General features: G+C 46.2%; 2 protein-coding genes across 4 annotated transcripts in view; one reads left to right on the plus strand and one right to left on the minus strand.

Moving 5' to 3' along the window:
- RNF169 (ring finger protein 169) overlaps positions 1–20,266 on the plus strand; it is a 139,742-nt gene that overhangs the window by 98,929 nt on the left and 20,547 nt on the right. The window lies entirely within an intron of this gene.
- Positions 10,841–20,266, minus strand: part of XRRA1 (X-ray radiation resistance associated 1) — a 168,671-nt gene continuing 159,245 nt past the window's right edge. For all 3 annotated transcript variants that reach the window (XM_029602091.1, XM_029602092.1, XM_029602090.1), the window contains exon 18: positions 10,841–11,785. In XM_029602091.1, coding sequence (XP_029457951.1) covers positions 11,580–11,785 — 206 coding nt within the window. In that variant the 3' untranslated portion in view covers positions 10,841–11,579. The remainder of the gene's footprint in view (positions 11,786–20,266) is intronic.

A 20,266-nucleotide genomic window follows, 5' to 3' on the forward strand; every position in this document is an offset into this window, starting at 1 on the left:
CTCTTCCGTCTGAAGTTGAAAAGGAATGGTTTCAGACATTTCCTTGATGAAATTAATAAAAGACAGATCTTCTGGTGTAGAGCGTAGTATTTCATCTGGGGGAGAGGGCTCTGATGGTAGATCATCTGTATCCTGGGACGAATCATCGTTCCAAGGTTTAGAGGGCTGATCTCCAGCACCTAGTGGGTCTCCAGCGGGTGGATGGTACTAATCTTGAAGGACCAGGCCTAGGCACCGGTGGCGTCGATGGGGGGCACGAAGGGTATGGTGACATCAATGGGCGAGTCGTGGTAAAATGCCAGACGGTGGAATTGGATATCTGTGTTTCATCATCTGATGATGATAATGGAATCGATGTGGATGGCACCGGACCCACCGTGCACTCTGTTCCAGCAGTGGAAGGGCACCGATCAACGCATCCAGTCTACCCAGTAGTGGTGCAAACGCTACGGGAATCAGATTGGTGACCGGCTCAGGGACCGGTACTGGTATCTATGGAGGTTGGAAGCCCTGAAGTGCTTTACCGATGGCCTCTTGGATCATCAGATCCAATTCCTCGCGGAAGCCTGGGGCGAGAAACCCTGGCACAGGAGTAGGAAGCAGCACTGGCAAAGCCGGAGGGTCCACTGGTGAAGGTGGAATCGGGTATCCCGGCACCACTGAAGGTGGGGAATGCCTCGGTGACCGGTCACAGAAGAGGATGGGGCCTTTTCTGGATGGGGCTGCTTTGTCTGTGGCTCTGACATCTATGCCGAGTGCTTGCCTGGATCGGCGGACTGAGCCTTCCGATGCCAGTGTCAACGCTTTTCACGATGTTCTCCTCAGTCCTTTTCTTGAGGCAATCGACACCTTTGGAATCGTCTATGCTGGTCGAACAGCAGCGGTGTCCGGTGCTGGTGAGAGGTCGATGGCACCAGCTCGGACGATGAAGCTATCGATGGAGTCGGGGTTTTTAACTGAAAGAGAGTCCATTTTTTCTAAAAGAGCCTTACGGCCCTTCGGTGTCATTTGGGCTCATTTGGTGCAAGTTAGGACATCGTGGTTGGACCCCAAACACATAACACAGACCCCGTGCGGGTCAGTGATGGACATTGTTCAAGTACAGTCAGAGTACAGACGAAAACCCGACGCCATGACTCTGACAAAAATTTATCTGCGGTGCGGTCGATGGCCAGTAGGCCCCAAAGGGATAACTCGACGGGAATCAACCGCACAAGGGTAAAACCTTACCTTTCAACCGCGGAGTATGGATATCGATAGGGGGACCCCTATGGGGTAGAATTTTTTGAAAAGTTCTGTGAGGAAAATTCCTGTCAGGAATCTCAAGAGAGCTCCTTAACCCATGTGGCTACTGCTGCTTGGAAAAAAGAAGACTGAAGGGAGACCCCTGTTGGATGCAGGGTCAGTGCATTGCTGGGCATGCCCAGTAGGTGCCAGTCAAAGTTCTAGAAACTTTGACAAAAGTGTTCCATGATTGGGCTCCATCCTGATGATGTCACCCATATGTGAGGACTATCATTCTGCTTGTCCTGTGAGAAAAGGCCATTGCGGAAAGATTAAATGATTTCTTTGCTTCGATGTTTACTGAAGAGGATGTTGGGGAGATACCCATTCCAGAGAAGGTTTTCATGGGTAATGATTCAGGTGGACTGAACCAAATCACAGTGAACCTAGAAGATGTGATCAATTGGCCTCTGTTGGAAACAGGATACTGGGCTTGATGGACCCTTGGTCTGACCCAGTATGGCATGATGTTCTTATGCATGTGGCCATTCCTGGTCTAATCTAATGTCATTTAAGTCCCTTGCTACATGCCCTTTCTTCAGCAGAGAAGGGTGAACAAGCAGTTGCTATCCTAATTGCCAGCCTGCTTATGAATGTGAAAGCTGCTGTCAAATCCTTTATAAGGCATCAATGCCTACAGCAGAGGGTTCTGCTAAGTATCCGTTCAGCACCGCTCTGCTTTACTTCTGTCAGTCAGGCCAATTCAGTACGGTGCGCTCAGGCCAAGCGAACCGTTAGCCCCCGTTTGGACGTGCATTTTCCACGCACTATTATTACCCCTTATACAGTAAGGGGTAACAACGCATGGAAAACATTCGCCCCCCCCCCCCCCCCGAAACTAATAGCGCGCATCACATGCAAATGCATGTTAATGAGCCTATTAGTCACACTCAATACAGAAAGTAAAATGTTTCTGCCAGCACCGGGCAAGTGTACAGGAAAAGCAGAAAAAACTGCTTTTCTGTACACCCTCCGACTTAATATCATAGTGATATTAAGTCTGAGGCCCCAAAAACAAAAAAAAATTAAAAATCTGCCCATGGCCCACGGGTTGGAAGATGGATGTTCAATTTTGCCGGCGTCCGTTTTCCAAACCCGTGGCTGTCAGCGGGTTCGACAAGCGATGCCGGTAAAATTAAGCGCCGGCTGTCAAACCCGCTGACAGCCGCCGCTTCCACCAATAAGGAGGCGCTAGGGACATGCGGCCCCTCATTTGAATACTGACTCGCACACCCAGGAGAGTGGCTTGGGTGCACGTTGGGAGAGCAGGCGCTCGCCTCGGAGCGCCAGCTCTCCCGCGCAGTTTACTGAATCGGCCTGAGTGTGTCTTCTGGCTTTCAAAAGGTGAGGTTTATACAATGTCAACACAAAATATTCTTAAGATATTTGGTCTGAAAGCTAAAGTTATTTGCATGTTTTGATTGTAGGAGTGTCTAAAGGCTTCTCTAGGATTGAGGTCTAACAGGTGGTTAGACTAGAGGACATTGGTATCTCCCCACTTGTGCTAGATAGCTAAGTCCTCTCCCAAATCAAAATTAAATTGTGGAGCCTCTATAGTACCTCAAACCCTCCTGCTTGACCAAAGATTTAAAAAAAAAAAAAAAAAAAAAAAAAAAGGGGTAAGGCTTCCAATCCTAGCAACTCCCTGCCCGATCCCTTCCCCAGGTAAGTGTAGCATACCTGAGGCCCCAGAAGTCTATTTTATTTATTTATTTATTTAGTGTTTTTCTATACCGGCATTCGAGATAAAAAATCCCATCATGCTGGTTTACATTAAACAGGGGGTGTACAAAGAGAAAACACTGGAAATCTGTAACAAGTGAACAGAGAAACTGAAGTTACAATAAAACAAGGATGTTCCAAACTTGGGAGAGGAAGGATAGTCTAAAGGAAATAACAGAGCAATTATTTATTTTTAATTAATAATTATTTAATTATTTAAGTCTAGATGTATTCCACACATTAAGAAAGGTGGAAAGAAGGCAAAACGATTACCGGCATGGTTAAAGGAGGAGGTGAAAGAAGCTATTTTAGCCAAAAGATCTTCATTCAAAAATTGGAAGGAAGGATCCAACAGAAGAAAATAGGATAAAGCATAAACATTGGCAAGTTAAATGTATGACATTGATAAGACAGGCTAAGAGAGAATTTGAAAAGAAGTTGGCTGTAGAGACAAACTCACAGTAAAAACTTTTTTAAATATATCCAAAGCAGAAAGCCTGTGAGGGAGTCAGTTGGACCGTTAGATGATCGAGAGGTTAAAGGGGCACTTAGAGAAGATAAGGCCATCGCGGAAAGATTAAATGATTTCTTTGCTTCAGTGTTTACTAAAGAGGATGTTGGGGAGGTACCCGTAATGGAGAAGGTTTTCATGGGTAATGATTCAGATGGACTGAATCAAATCACAGTGAACCTAGAAGATGTGGTAGGCCTGATTGACAAACTGAAGAGTAGTAAATCACCTGGACCGGATGGTATACACCCCAGAGTTCTGAAGGAACTAAAAAATGAAATTTCAGACCTATTAGTAAAAATTTGTAACCTATCATTAAAATCATCCATTGTACCTGAAGACTGGAGGATAGCAAATGTAACCCCAATATTTAAAAAGGGCTCCAGGGGAGATCTGGGAAACTACAGACCGGTTAGCCTGACTTCAGTGCCAGGAAAAATAGTGGAAAGTGTTCTAAACATCAAAATCACAGAACATATAGAAAGACATGGTTTAATGCAACAAAGTCAGCATGGCTTTACCCAGGGCAAGTCTTGTCTCACAAATCTGCTTCACTTTTTTGAAGGAGTTAATAAACATGTGGATACAGGTGAACCGGTAGATGTAGTATACTTGGATTTTCAGAAGGCATTTGACAAAGTTCCTCATGAGAGGCTTCTAGGAAAAGTAAAAAGTCATGGGATAGGTGGCGATGTCCTTTCGTGGATTGCAAACTGGCTAAAAGACAGGAAACAGAGAGTAGGATTAAATGGGCAATTTTCTCAGTGGAAGGGAGTGGACAGTGGAGTGCCTCAGGGATCTGTATTGGGACCCTTACTTTTCAATATATTTATAAATGATCTGGAAAGAAATACGCCGAGTGAGGTAATCAAATTTGCAGATGACACAAAATTGTTCAGAGTAGTTAAATCACAAGCAGATTATGATAAATTGCAGGAAGACCTTGTGAGACTGGAAAATTGCGCATCCAAAAGGCAGATGAAATTTAATGTGGCTAAGTGCAAGGTGATGCATATAGGGAAAAATAACCCATGCTATAATTACACAATGTTGGGTTCCATATTAGGTGCTACAACCCAAGAAAGAGATCTAGGCGTCATAGTGGATAACATATTGAAATCGTCAGTTCAGTGTGCTGCGGCAGTCAAAAAAGGAGGAGAAGTCCATTAATGGCTATTAATCAATTATACTTAGGGAATAGCCACTGCTATTAATTGCATCAGTAGCATGGGTTCTTCTTAGTGTTTGGGTAATTGCCAGGTTCTTGTGGCCTGGTTTTTGTCCTCTGTTGGAAACATGATGCTGGGCTTGATGGACCCTTGGTCTGTCCCAGCATGGCAATTTCTTATGTTCTTAAGCAAACAGAATGTTGGGAATTATTAGAAAGGGAATGGTGAATAAAATGGAAAATGTCATAATGCCTCTATCGCTCCATGGTGAGACCGCACCTTGAATACTGTGTACAATTCTGGTCGCTGCATCTCAAAAAAGATATAATTGCGATGGAGAAGGTACAGAGAGGCTACCAAAATAAGGGGAATGGAACAGCTCCCCTATGAGGAAAGACTAAAGAGGTTAGGACTTTTCAGCTTGGAGAAGAGATGACTGAGGGGGGATATGATAGAAGTGTTTAAAATCATGAGAGGTCTAGAACGGGTAGATGTGAATTGGTTATTTACACTTTCGGATAATAGACTAGGGGGCACTCCATGAAGTTAGCATGGGGCACATTTAAAACTAATCGGAGAAAGTTCTTTTTTACTCAACGCACAATTAAACTCTGGAATTTGTTGCCAGAGGATGTGGTTAGTGTAGTTAGTATAGCTGTGTTTAAAAAAGGATTGGATAAGTTCTTGGAGGAGAAGTCCATTACCTGCTATTAAGTTCACTTAGAGAATAGCCACTGCCATTAGCAATGGTAACATGGGATAAACTTAGTTTTTGGGTCCTTGCCAGGTTATTATGGCCTGGATTGGCCACTGTTGGAAACAGGATGCTGGGCTTGATGGACCCTTGGTCTGACCCAGTATGGCATGTTCTTATGGCTGCTCTGAAAAACTGAGCCAGAACGTGGTTTTACAGTGCTGCTGGCTTAGGAGCTGATGCAATATTTGTGCGCAGAAAACAGGCGCTCTGTGTTCAGAGCTGGTTTTTCCTAACGCGGCTCCTTTCCTGGGCGCACGCTACAATATTTAGATTGGTTGCGCTAGGAAAATTGTTTCCTTGGCTTATTTTATCTTTGGAGTAGGAGGGGCTGTGGCCCTTGCAAATTAATTTTTCAGTAGGTGTGACGGGATTAGGAGCTGGATGGAGGGTTGCTTTGGCTGATTTATAGCAATAGATTCCTAACTTGTTTCCTTTGACACCCACCCACTTTTAAGGTGCCTCCATTTTATATTTTGCAATTGTTAATAACATTCATTGCAGCTTTACAATATCATATTTGTAAAATAGATAAAACAAAGCATGACCCATACACAGACATAATCCTAAAACAGTTCAAAAACTGAACTGATCCTTTAAAAGTGAAACTGTAAAGTAGCTGCTAACAAAACTAATGTACCTAATGTGGAAAGGCCTGAGGTAGTAATGCTTTCAGTCCTTTTCTAAACCTGAATCTTGGTCTCCTACGCTGGGACTTCAGTCATAGCCTATATTGCATGGGTGATTCCAACTTTATAAAGTGGTGTCATAGCATCATCTTCCTATCACGTGCCCATGGATTTATTTCCAATTCTCAAGTCTGGAATGGTTTTATACTATCAAGAATTGAGAAGGGATGGGGTATTGGGCAAGAGGCTCTTATTTGTAGCTTGCTCTCTTGCCAAATCTTGCTCCAGCCTGTCCCCCTTGCTGCTCCAAATACCTGCAGTGGGCTGCCCGAGCAGTTGCCTTCTGTTCCTTCTCTTATCTTTTTGAGGCTGCTTGCAAAACTTGAAACTTAGTGCTGTCTGACTTAATCATTGCTGTAAGCATTTGTTTCTTACCTGGCTCCTGAGCAGATTGTAAGCGCCATGGTGCAGGGATGGTCTTTTGTATATATACAGTCCTGCTCAAGCAGTAAGAGAACGAGGCCAGCCTCCAAGGACCACTCAGGAATTAAAAGGGACTATTTATAATCATTTTAACTGGCTGTGGGATGTAAAACAAATTGTGGGCAGTTTTTAAGCAATCTAAATTCTATGTAAACTACACTATGCACAGGTACGGTGCAGGATATACTAACCCCCCTCCCCCTCTTCTAGCTGCCTGGGAAGCATAAATTCTAGCTGTAAATTGAAGATTATTTTAAATATGACAAGCTTTCTGCCTGATTTCTGCATGTAAATTTCAGTTCATTTACTGATATGAATTTTATATTTGTGATGCTTACTGCACCTCCAGTAGAAATAATCAGACCTCTTCTAGGCCTGAATTTACCTGTTTTCCAGTGGAGGAACTACTTACCTGATGATTTGTTTCCATTAGTGTAGACAGATGGACTCAGGACCAGTGGGTTTATGCTCCCCTGCCAGCAGATGGAGACAGAGGAAGCTGACATCACACTATATATAACCCTGCAGTAACCCCAGCCTGCCAGTATTCTCTTCAAAAGCAACTGGAGACAGACTAACAAAAAAAACTTGATCAAAAACAGGTAACCAGAACTGTACAAAACCAACCATAATCACTGAACTAACATAAGATTCTAAGAACCCCAAGCTAGGGCCTGGATGAACACTTACCCAAAGCCTCACAGGAGGACTATTGACATACTGATGCGGCAGCCGAAGGCAGAACACTGAGTCCATCTGTCTACACTAAGGAAAACAAAATTATCAGGTATGTAATTTCTCCATTTCCTAGCATATAGACAGATGGACTCAAGACCAGTGGGATGTATCAAAGCTACTCACCCTCAAGGTTGGAGGCTGCCCATGGTCCAGTCAAACACCACACATACAAAGACTGCATCCTCCTGAGCCTGCACATCCAGAAGATAAAACCTGGAAAAAGTGTCTGAGGAGCACATTATAGCTTGGCAGATAGTGACGGGAGACAGCCTAACCTCCACCCATGACATTGCCTGAGCCCTCGTGTAATGGGCCCTAACCTGAGTAGGCAACGGCTTTCCACCATACATGGCCGTAACCACCTCCTTAATCAAACGCGCTATGGTAGCCCATGAAGCCGGAGTGCCCTGCCTACTCGTGCCATGGAGAACAAACAAGGGCTTTATCTTTTGAAAAGACTCAGATACCACACAAGACGCTTAACATCCAAGAAGCGCAAAAGGCGAAACTCCTCCGTATCCCTGACCTTATCCAGGGATGGCAAGGAGATGGACTGATTCAAATGAAAGCCCAAGATTACCTTGGGCAGGAAGGATGGAACAGTATGCAGCTGTAACATCCACTGAGTTACCGGCAGGAACGGCTCCTGGCAAGACAATGCCTGCAGCTCAAATACTGCAAATTTCCAGTCCATAGCCTTTGCGTATCACCTCCAGGCCCTACTGGTCTGACGTGAGCTTGAACCACCTCTGATGGTGGGTCGGCAAACCTTCATTGAGAAGGTCCACCACCCAAGTCTGCTTCCTTCTTGGGCTGCTAGAGCCGAAAGGAGTGAGACCTACTAAAAGGCCGAGTCTGCTGCAATGTTGTCCTGCTGTAGGGATGAAAACACCTGGAATCTCGGAAATAACCCCTCCTACCAAAGGGGTGCTGTAACTGCTGCTTATCCTCCAGCAACAGAGGCACCGGTGACTTACCCCACTTACTGGCCAGTTTCTCCAACTAGCTCCTAAACAAGAGTGAGCCTTTAAATGGCATCTTGGATATGATTGGTCAGCTGACATAGCTTCCAAAGCCAATTTTGTAACCAGAGTTGAGGCCTGGCCCCTATCACTGAAAGCCACTCCTCTAGTCAAGGTCCAGACCAATCACAGCCTGCATCCACTAAAAAGGCAGCAGAAGGCTCCATAACTGCTCTGGAATTCTCTCCAGCCTCATCAACCTCCTGAGAAAGAAGCAGACAAGATCTCGCCACTAGGGCGCAACAGGAGCCAAGCTGTAAATTCATCACCACCACCTCAAAGGCTTGCTTAAGAATAGCCTCAGTCCTTCTATCATGTATATCCTTCAAGGCTGCTCCTCCCTCTATGGTAATAGTCGTCTACTTAGACACAGCATATACCAGAGCATCCACTTTGGCAAAATGCAGATGCTCTCTCGCAGCCAGGTCCAGGGAGTATAGGCCTTCCAATTTCTGACCCCCTTTAAAATTTGCCTCTGGGGCATCCCATTCCAGATCAATTCCTGGATGATATCTATCATTGGGAAAAAACAAGAGGCTTTACGTAAGAAACCAAAATGGGATTCTTCCTTGGCTCTGACATAGCATCCAAAGCCGGCACACGCAGCTGTTTCAGGGTCTGGGAAATGGCGCAGACAGTTCATCTCTATGAAAGAATCACACCATGGTCTGATACAGTTCCAGTTCCCCATTTTCCAGGGCATCCGGATTCCTGTCGGGAACACCCCAGGGAGCAAGGGCAAGCCCCAGTGCTTCAGCATAGAATTGGAAGAGGGAGGAGCCACCAGCTGAGGGTCCAAATGGGGGAAGCAGAGGACTGCGCCTGAAGAAAGGCTTGTAAGCCTGGAAAAGATTCCACCCAAGAGAAAGCAGCCGGGTCCAGACCAAGCCCAGAAGGAACTGGAGCTGGTTCCACAGAACTGCCCTCGCCAGGGGTGGAGTCAGTCAAGGGAGAACCAAGATCAGGGGTCCCCCAGTCAAGACCATGACCAACCCATCATCAGAATGGGAAGAGCCAGGCTTAGCAAAATCCAAGGAAGACAACTCTCCCTGAGCGCCTGAGCAGCGCCGACACAGGTCAGAAGCCAGGTCAGGCTGAGAAGCCCTAATATTACAGGCAACACAAATAGGAAGACGCTTACGCTTCTTGCTTACCGACACCATCGCTGCGGTAAATATGCGTTGGGAACGGTTCTTGCTCAAAAATGAAATGCACCCAAAAATAAGCGCCTAGAAGAAAGCATGGCAAGATGCACGCACAACCTGTATGCCAAGTTAAGCGCATACAAACATTTGCGAAAAAAGCACATCCAAAAACCGAGCACACAACACGTGCCCAGAGCCAACACACTGCGCGCACCGATGCTCTATAGAGGGCAGCAGAACACGCACAAGAATGTGTGGAAACGGCCACTACGGCCTACCATGCAGTGTGCAAGAAAAACGCCTAAGTGAAGGGCCTAGCCCACCAGGGGTTGCTCAAGCTGCCAAATTCCCCAATCCAAATGGAAGTGGGAACAAATAAAATGGAGGCCGGGAAAAGTCCTGAAACCCCTCTATCTCTGATTCCTTTTTATCTTTTTAAACCTTACCTGAGCTCAGTGCTTATTACCCGAGTACAGAGACAGACTCTGGCTGTGGGGGGGGGGAGGGCATCTGCTGTCACTGCCGCACTTGGCCTCCTGCACCTGTTGCCTTTCAGCTGAACGAGCAGCTAAGTCCAGACTGCACAACCCAGCTACCGGACTAAGGCCCACCTCTGAAGGACCATGGCAATCGCCTCAGGAATTCTCAACTGGGGGAGGGACTTTAGGTATCACCGCAGGAGCGCAGGGCTTTCTTTTCCTGAATTTAGAATTTCAGATTTCCATTGCAGAAAGCTCAAAGCAATCCCCATAGGGAAATGCACATCCACCATCTGCTGGAGCCTGAGAATACCGGCCGGCTGGGGTCACTGCAGGAGTATGTATACTGTGATGTCAGCTTGCTCCATCTCCATCGGCTGGCAGGGGAGCATAAACCCACTGGTTCTGAATCCATCTGTCTACAACCAAGGAAAGGTTGGGTATGGGGCCTCCAAAATTTCTGTGGATGGGGGAGTTCTTCCGTTCCCCTGAGCAAAGTGCCGATAAAACCAGCACCCCCATCGGCTTACTGAAAGTTGCAGAAATGGGCTGGTACTACATCTCCCTTGTCCACGCTAGTGCCTTTATAGGGGTTGGTGTGCTAGGAGGTAGCTGCTGCTGCTGCTGGGACAGAGGAGGCAGCACCCTTAGACATCTGAGGACGGGGCCTGTCTACATCTGTGTCCTAAGAGCTCCCTAAAAGGAGACGGTATTCCCCTCTCCACTCTTATTACACAAAACCATTGCGACGGTGGGGTTTCTTCAGTATTTCAAAACAAAACTGGTCTATACCGTATTGATTGGATAATTTCTTACAAATTGGTAATGTCAAGGACTGAAAATGAAGAAATAAGATGCAGCGTACACACGTTTATGTAGACATGATTTATTGTTGGAGCCTCAACAACATGATTACACTGAACTTTCCATGATTAGAACCTCTGCTGGAACACATTTGGGGGGAAAATTACACAAGCCAGGGCCTTAGAGAAGTGCCATTAAAAGAAAAAACCAACCACAGCCTAGCAGAGCATTTATCCCCCCCGTTACAAGTGAAAAAGGCCAGTACCTAAAGGCCTCCATTTACTGGCCAGAACATGATTATCTGCTTAGAGTCCCTTAAGAGCAAAAGTACAATGCCGGGTCTTAGCAAGCCCAGCAGCCTTGGCTCGAGCCTGCTCCATCCCGTTCCCAATTGTATCAGCCTCTAACAGCAGCGTTGTGTGGGCTTCCCTGCCTGCACCTTGATGATAACTGTTCCCTTTCAAACCCCACTATGCTGGAGACCTTGATCCCATCCTCCGGCAACAACTGCCATAGCTTGATTTGTGCATTGAGTGACAAAAATACTTTTCTCCAATTTGTTTTAAATCTGCTAGCTGCTAATTTAATGGCGCACATGGCTTGGTTTCTTTTTTTTTTTTCCTCGGGTGGTAGGAGAGTGGTTTTTTAATTTGCTAATAACTGCATGGATGTAGCTAGGGGCATGTGCCTTGATTTTTAGCCTCATCTCCCGTCCCTGTCGGAGAATTTTTGATAAAAGAAAAGTTCCTGTAAACAAAACGTGGACATTGAGCCCTGCCCTCCGCACCGTGGGCTGCAGACAAACACGAGTGAGCCGGCTCCTCTGGCAGGCTAAAAGCTTACGTCGCCTCTGCGGGGTGGCCGTGCTGCGTGCGGTTTACGTCCTTCGGGACAGCTGGGGAATCGAGACCGTGCCCCTGGAGCTCCTTCGCTCTAGACCTTGCGAATGCAAGGACCTTACCATATTCTGCCTGGGCTTCCTTCAGCAAGGCCAAGGCTTCTCCATGCTCCTTCTTGGGAGATGACGACTTTTGCAACAGTGGTGCTGCAAAGATCCCAAAAAATGATTTCAGCGTTAGTACTGAAAGAAGCTAGAGTCACTGCTTTATACCCTGTGCTTGCCCTGAGTTCGCCCTCAAGTACCCAGCATGCACTGTGGATCAGGACTCCATTCCTAACCTCCGTTCACTACTGTTTCCTCTTTTTTTTTTTTTTTTTTTCCCTTGCAGAACAAAATAATCCAATCCTGCTTTATCCCATTGCCTACACTGACTCCTAACCCTGCTTTTCTTAGGTAAGTCCTCGCATAGGGCTGGCTCAACAGGTCCTGAAAAAAATGGAGCGGGTTGGTGACCCTAATACTGCTCTCTTAATGTTCCCTTCCCTGGATATTCCAGAACCGGAGAAGGCTCGTCATCCCTGTGAGTGGCAGAGAGGAGGAAGCAGTGCCTTGCATTGCAGGCACTGCTGGAGAATGTGTCTCAGGCCCTCTTCTCGTCAGCCCGCCTTTCACGGCTTGCATGAGATTTAAGGCTCGATGTCTAAAGCAGTGGCAGTAGCTCAAACCACATCAAATGAGTGCCAAATAGTTCAGTGCTACTGTTTTTCATTCTCCCTATTATAAACCGATGGCAGTACAGTTAAGCATAAGGAGGGCTGCCAAGTTAGCCAGGGAAGCACCCCTGACTAAGACCAGCTTTCTTAAAGTTAGCCAAACAAGTTGATCTGGCTTAACTTTAGGACAGCCCAGTGGCCCAACCAGAGTTAGCCGGATGTTCTGCTAAATCTGAGTATTGGTGTGAGCCTGATAACTTATCCGGCCAACTCGAGTACTCCCCATTATGCCCAATCCCTGCCCCTGACTTACCTGACTAACTAGCACCCACTGTCTGTAGCCGAATATTCGGCGGCACCACTTAGCAGGATAAGTTGGACTCAGGCTAAGTACTGTTCTGAAAATGGGGCCCAATATTTTTTTTGCCTATGCTGACCTGCTTTAACGAGAGAAATCTTAACAGATAGGAAAGCGTAGCACTCGGAGAACTACTCTGGGGCCGATGGAATAAATGTGCGCTGAAAGCGGGGGCTGAACACTCAGCCCCCGCTTTCCTAATGTGCCCCCAGGCACCCCTGCTGAGGGGGGCGCCATGCAATATTTAAATTAGGGGGTCGTGTTATCAAGGAGGCCACGAGCATCGGTCGTCTGCCGGTTAGGAAACAAACGCCAAATTTATCGGTGTCGGTTTTCCTAAACTGCGCACAGCCAGGGGTTCAAGAAATTGTCGCGTCCATTTCCAGCACCCGACTGCCTGCACTTTTTTTTTTTAAAGATTTGATCCTCCTACTTAATGCAACGATATTAAGTAGGAAGATGTACCGAAAAGCTGTTTTTTCTGCTTTTCTGTACAACTTTTGGGCGCACTCAGCCATTAACGCCTGCTGCGGGCATCTTAGAAGCACTTTTTTTTTTCATTCAGAGTGAATAACAACCTCATTCACATGCATTTGCATATGATGTGCGCTATTAGTTTCACTCCACGTTGGACATGTGTGGAGGCGCTAATCCCCTTAGGGGTAGATTTAAAAAAATCATGCATGCTACCCGGCGTGCGCACATGGACGTGTGATTTTATAACATGCGCACTCTGGTGCTCGCAAGGGAGGGGGAATAAGTTTGCAAATTCGCACAGTGATGTGTCGGGGCCTTCCCCAGTTCTCTCCCAGTCCGCTCCAATTAAGGAGCGGACTGGGAGGGAATTTCCCAACCCCCTAGACTAACCTCCCTTCCCCTTCCTCTATCATGCCCTCCCCTATCCTAAATCACCCCCCAAAATCTTTCTTACCTTTTGCTTCTGAGCAGGAGCAAGTTGCACGCACTGGCACGTGATTCCCCGGCACAGCGGCAAATGGCCGTTGCGCCGGGCGCCTCTAGCCCTGCCCCCCTGGACCGCCCCTTTTGCTAACCCCGGGACTTGCTCGCGTGCTGGGGGTTTACGCGTGTGGCCCGGCCAAATGCGTAAAGCCCTGGGTTTTATGCACATAAGTGATTAAAAATCCGGCGCTTATTGCATAAGGGGAGTAGGTAGCGCCTATACAACCCATGTCAACTGCCGGTTAAACAGTGCGCTTGGCTGAGCGCACTGTACTGCATCGGCCCTTCTGTGTGTGACCATGAGCAGGTCACTTAACCTCCCTCAGACTTTCATTATAAACACTGGGGGAAAATGTGAATTATCTTAAGCAGTGCTGAGTGAATTCTAACATTACAAAATTGCTCAACTGACCTGATCGTGTGAAAGACCGACTTCCATAAAGCCTATCTTTTTCGATCTGGGAATCCTGTTAGCAGCTGCTTACAAAAAGCTGCCTGATACCATGCAAGCATCTTTCCTAGCCTGTGATCCTGTGCTGGAAGGCGGGCGACTCTGCTCTTCTAGCCTGCGATCCTGTGCTGGAAGGAGCCTGCGGGCCTGTGCTGGAAGGCGGGCGACTCTGCTCTCCTAGCCTGCGATCCTGTGCTGGAAGGAGGGTGACTGCTGCTCTCCTAGCCTGTGATCCTGTGCTGGAAGGAGGGTGACTGCTGCTCTCCTAGCCTGCGATCCTGTGCTGGAAGGCGGGCGACTGTGCTCTCCTAGCCTGTGATCCTGTGCTGGAAGGAGGGTGACTGCTGCTCTCCTAGCCTGCGATCCTGTGCTGGAAGGCGGGCGACTCTGCTCTCCTAGCCTGCGATCCTGTGCTGGAAGGCGGGCGACTGCTGCTCTCCTAGCCTGCGATCCTGTGCTGGAAGGCGGGCGACTGCTGCTCTCCTAGCCTGCGATCCTGTGCTGGAAGGAAGGTGACTGCTGCTCTCCTAGCCTGCGATCCTGTGCTGGAAGGCGGGCGACTGTGCTCTCCTAGCCTGTGATCCTGTGCTGGAAGGAGGGTGACTGCTGCTCTCCTAGCCTGCGATCCTGTGCTGGAAGGCGGGCGACTGCTGCTCTCCTAGCCTGCGATCCTGTGCTGGAAGGAAGGTGACTGCTGCTCTCCTAGTGTGGTAGCTTGTGAAGGGAAGAAAGGCATTCCAGTGCTGTACATTTGCTTTATAATGAAATTAAAAATGCTGATTTTCATTTTGTAGGAAAACAAAAGGAAAGCAAAGTCCCCTCCAGTGCCAGCAAAGTTAAAAGTGAATCCCCAGGCCGGGCTTTCACCTATCCCCACCCATCCTCCTGGGCCATAAAAAGGTTAGCACGCTGCCCAAACATCTTACCCTTTCCATGGACTTCTATGAAGTTGGAATGGGGCAGCAGCAAAGCCCCCGCAGTCCCGTTTTCAGAACGGCATTCACCATCCCCCGAGGGGGAAGGCCAGCCCCATTTTGACAGTTAAGGCTGATGGAGGACCACTCCTGCCTCGCCTTAACTTTGCTGGAAAGGGAAAGAGATGTTTGGGCAAGGTGCTAATTATTTTATTTTGGTGGGTACTGGGAGAAGGGTGGGAAATTTGGCCCCTTTCTTTCGTTTTAGTTTTTATTTTTGGCTTTGATGTTTATGTTGGTTCAACTCAATGAACCAAATCAAAATGAACAAATGAAACGAAAAGCCAAAAAAACTAAACAAAAGAATCCTGTTTTCCGTACACACTCCTACAGATTAGTCTGCCCTTGTGCAGAATAAAGCAGGCATGCTCGTCACAAAAGGAAGGAGCCTCTCCGTAATGGAGAAGGTTTTCATGGGTAATGATTCAGATGGACTGAATCAAATCACGGTGAACCTAGAAGATGTGGTAGGCCTGATTGACAAACTGAAGAGTAGTAAATCACCTGGACCGGATGGTATACACCCCAGAATTCTGAAGGAACTAAAAAATGAAATTTCAGACCTATTAGTAAAAATTTGTAACTTATCATTAAAATCATCCATTGTACCTGAAGACTGGAGGATAGCAAATGTAACCCCAATATTTAAAAAGGGCTCCAGGGGCAATCCGGGAAACTACAGACCGGTTAGCCTGACTTCAGTGCCAGGAAAAATAGTGGAAAGTGTTATAAACATCAAAATCACAGAACATATAGAAAGACATGGTTTAATGGAACAAAGTCAGCATGGCTTTACCCAGGGCAAGTCTTGCCTCACAAATCTGCTTCACTTTTTTGAAGGAGTTAATAAACATGTGGATAAAGGTGAACCGGTAGATGTAGTATACTTGGATTTTCAGAAGGCGTTTGACAAAGTTCCTCATGAGAGGCTTCTAGGAAAAGTAAAAAGTCATGGGATAGGTGGCGATGTCCTTTCGTGGATTGCAAACTGGCTAAAAGACAGGAAACAGAGTAGGATTAAATGGGCAATTTTCTCAGTGGAAGGGAGTGGACAGTGGAGTACCTCAGGGTTCTGTGTTGGGACCCTTACTGTTCAATATATTTATAAATGATCTGGAAAGAAATACGAGTGAGATAATCAAATTTGCAGATGACACAAAATTGTGCAGAGTAGTTAAATCACAAGCAGATTGTGATAAATTGCAGGAAGACCTTGTGAGACTGGAAAATTGGGCATCCAAATGGCAGATGAAATTTAATGTGGATAAGTGCAAGGTGATGCATATAGGGAAAAATAACCCATGCTATAATTACATGATGTTGGGTTCCATATTAGGTGCTACAACCCAAGAAAGAGATCTAGGTGTCATAGTGGATAACACACTGAAATCGTCGGTTCAGTGTGCTGCGGCAGTCAAAAAAGCAAACAGAATGTTGGGAATTATTAGAAAAGGAATGATGAATAAAACGGAAAATGTCATAATGCCTCTGTATCGCTCCATGGTGAGACCGCACCTTGAATACTGTGTACAATTCTGGTCGCCGCATCTCAAAAAAGATATAATTGCGATGGAGAAGGTACAGAGAAGGGCTACCAAAATGATAAAGGGGATGGAACAGCTCCCCTATGAGGAAAGGCTAAAGAGGTTAGGACTTTTCAGCTTGGAGAAGAGACGGCTGAGGGGGGATATGATAGAGGTGTTTAAAATCATGAGAGGTCTAGAACGGGTAGATGTGAATCGGTTATTTACTCTTTCGGATAATAGAAAGACTAGGGGGCACTCCATGAAGTTAGCATGGGGCACATTTAAAACTAATCGGAGAAAGTTCTTTTTTACTCAACGCACAATTAAACTCTGGAATTTGTTGCCAGAGGATGTGGTTAGTGCAGTTAGTGTAGCTGTGTTTAAAAAAGGATTGGATAAGTTCTTGGAGGAGAAGTCCATTACCTGCTATTAAGTTCACTTAGAGAATAGCCACTGCCATTAGCATTGGTAACATGGAATAGACTTAGTTTTTGGGTACTTGCCAGGTTCTTATGGCCTGGATTGGCCACTGTTGGAAACAGGATGCTGGGCTTGATGGACCCTTGGTCTGACCCAATATGGCATTTTCTTATGTTCTTATAAAAAGCATCTTAAAAGCAAAGGTTACAGTAATTGGCGGGAAGGCATAGGTGCTGCTAAGGGGCAGCAAGTTCCACCCAAAAAAAAAGGCTTGCCACCCCAGTCTCAGATAGGGTTTCCATTGCACTACTGTCTGAGGTGCACAAACGGCTCCCCATCCTGCAGCGCGCGCGCCGCACTTCGGCACCTGCAGCAAACGAAGGAGCCGTTCCATCACCCTCATTAGTCGGACTGCGCTGGGGGGGGGGGAGGCATGTCCTGCATGCTGATGTCATGATGAGCAAGATATAAGCACAGAGGACGTGTCAGCCACACGCAAACAGTGCAGCGAAGGAAGATGGAGACCTGGCGGAGCCGCCCAATAGATCCCATGACGTTGGCGGCTGAAGAAAGAAGAAGGGGAGGCCTGGTTTGTGTGTGAGTGTAACCAATACAAAGGGATCAAAATTGGACAGCACAACCTCAAAGAATTATACAAAAAGGAGAAATTACTACTTACCTGATAATTTTGTTTTCCTTAGTGTAAACAGATGGACTCAGGACCAGAGGGTTATGCTCCCCTGCCAGCAGATGGAGATGGAGCAAGCTGATGTCACAGTATATATAGCCCTGCAGTGACCCCAGACTGCCAGTATTCTCTTAAAAAGCAGATATGAACAGATTAGCAAAAAGCTTAATTTAAAAACAGTCAACCATAACTGTACTTAACCAACAGGAAACACTGAACTCGGGTAATGAATGCATGTACCCAAAGCTAGGGACTGGATGACCACTTACTAGTAGTCCCCTGGAACACGTAGCCCCACAGGAGGACCATTAAACCAACCGTGAGGCAGCCCAAGGGTGGGAAGATGAGTCCATCTGTCTACACTAATGAAAACTAAATTATCAGGTAAGTAGTAATTTCTCCTTTCCTAGTGTATAGCCAGATAGACTCAGGACCAATGGGATGTACCAAAGCTACTCCCGAGTACGGTTGGAGGCTGCCCGCGATCCAGTCAACACCACACGTGCAAAGTCTGCATCCTCCTGGGCATGCACATCCAGACGATAATACCTGGAAAAAGTGTGTAAGGAGGACCATGTCGCAGCTCGTCAAATGTCAACTAGAGACAACAGACTAACCCGCCCATGACACTGCCTGAGCCCTAACCTGACTAGGCAATGGTTTTTCAGCCTCCACATATGCGGCTGTGACTACCTTAATCCAGCATGCTACTGTAGCCGGTGAATCTGGATCACCCTGTTTCCTTCCACCATGAAGGACAAACAGGCTTTCAGAAAGGTTAAGAAACCTCCAGATACCGCAAGACATAACGTAAGAAATTGCCATACTGGGTCAGACCAAGGATCCATCAAGCCCAGCATCCTGTTTCCAACAGTGGCCAATCCAGGCTATAAGTACCTGGCAAGTACCCAAACACTAAGAAGATCCCATGCTACTGATGTCAGTAACAGCAGTGACTATTCTCTAAGACAGCTTAATTAACAGCAGTTAATGGACTTCTCCTCCTTGAACTTAACCAAACCTTTTTTAAACCCAGCTACACTAACTGCACTAACCACATTCTCTGGCAAAAAATTCCGGAGCTTAACTGTGCACTGAGTGAAAAAGAATGTTCTCCGATTAGTTTTAAATGTGCTACTTGCTAACTTCATAGAATGCCCCCTAGTCCTTCTATTATCCGAAAGAGTAAATAACCGATTCACATCTCCCGTTCTAGACCTCTCATGATTTTAAACACCTCTATCATATCCCCCCTCAGCCGACTCTTCTCCAAGTTGAACAGCCCTAACCTCTTTAGCCTTTCCTCATAGGGGAGCTGTACCATCCCCTTTATCATTTTGGTTGCCCTTCTCTGTATCTTCTCCATCGCAACTATATCTTTTTTGAGATGCAGTGACCAGAATTGTACACAGTATTCAAGGTGCGGTCTCACCATGGAGCGATACAGAGGGATTATGACATTTTCCATATTATTTACCATTTCCTTCCTAATAATTCCTAACATTGTTTGCTTTTTGACTGCTGCACCACACTGAGCCGATGATTTCAATGCATTATCCACTATGATGCCTAGATCATTTTCCTGGGTGGTAGCTCCTAATATGGAACCTAAGATCAAGTAACTACAGCAAGGATTATTTTTCCCTATATGCATCACCTTGCACTTATCCACATTAAATTTCATCTGCCATTTGGATGCCCAATCTTCCAGTCTTGCAATGTCCTCCTGCAATGTATCACAATCCGCTTGTGATTTAACTACTCTGAATAATTTTGTATCATCTGCAAATTTGATAACCTCACTCATCGTATTCCTTTCCAGATCATTTATAAATATATTGAAAAGCACTGGTCCAAGTACAGATCCCTTAAGTACTCCACTGTTTACCCTTTTCCACTGAGAAAATTGTCCATTTAATCCTACTCTCTGTTTCCTGTCTCTTAACCAGTTTGTAATCCATGAAAGGACAATGCCTCCTATCCCATGACTTTTTACCTTTCTTAGAAGCCTCTCAGGAGGGACTTTGTCAAATGCCTTCTGAAAATCCAAGTACACTACATCTACAGGTTCACCTTTATCCACATGTTTATTAACCCCTTCAAAAAAATGAAGCAGATTTGTTAGGCAAGACTTCCCTTGGGTAAATCATTTTTGACTATGTTCCATTAAACCATGTCTTTCTATATGCTCTGTGATTTTGATCTTTAGAATAGTTTCCACTATTTTTCCTGGCACTGAAGTCAGGCTCACTGGTCTATAGTTTCCTGAATCACCCCTGGAGCCCTTATTAAATATTGGTGTTACACTGACCATCGTCCAGTCTTCAGGTATAATGGATGATTTTAATAGGTTACAAATTCCCTCTTTGGAACCTGCTCCCACCGGACCTCCGCCAAGAACCGTGCCTTCTGACATTCAAAAAGAAGCTAAAGACTTGGCTATTCACCCAAGTTTTCCCGGAGAGCTAAAACCGGTTGAAGCGATAGACGATATACTTACCTCTGTATTTATGTTTCCGAGTTTGGCACCCAGTTACATTTAATTGTCTACGAATGTCTCCCTTAAAGTTTTCCTGTCCTCCTGTGTTAATGTTT

Source organism: Rhinatrema bivittatum, chromosome 5, assembly GCF_901001135.1.
Source record: "Rhinatrema bivittatum chromosome 5, aRhiBiv1.1, whole genome shotgun sequence".
NCBI lineage: Eukaryota > Metazoa > Chordata > Amphibia > Gymnophiona > Rhinatrematidae > Rhinatrema > Rhinatrema bivittatum.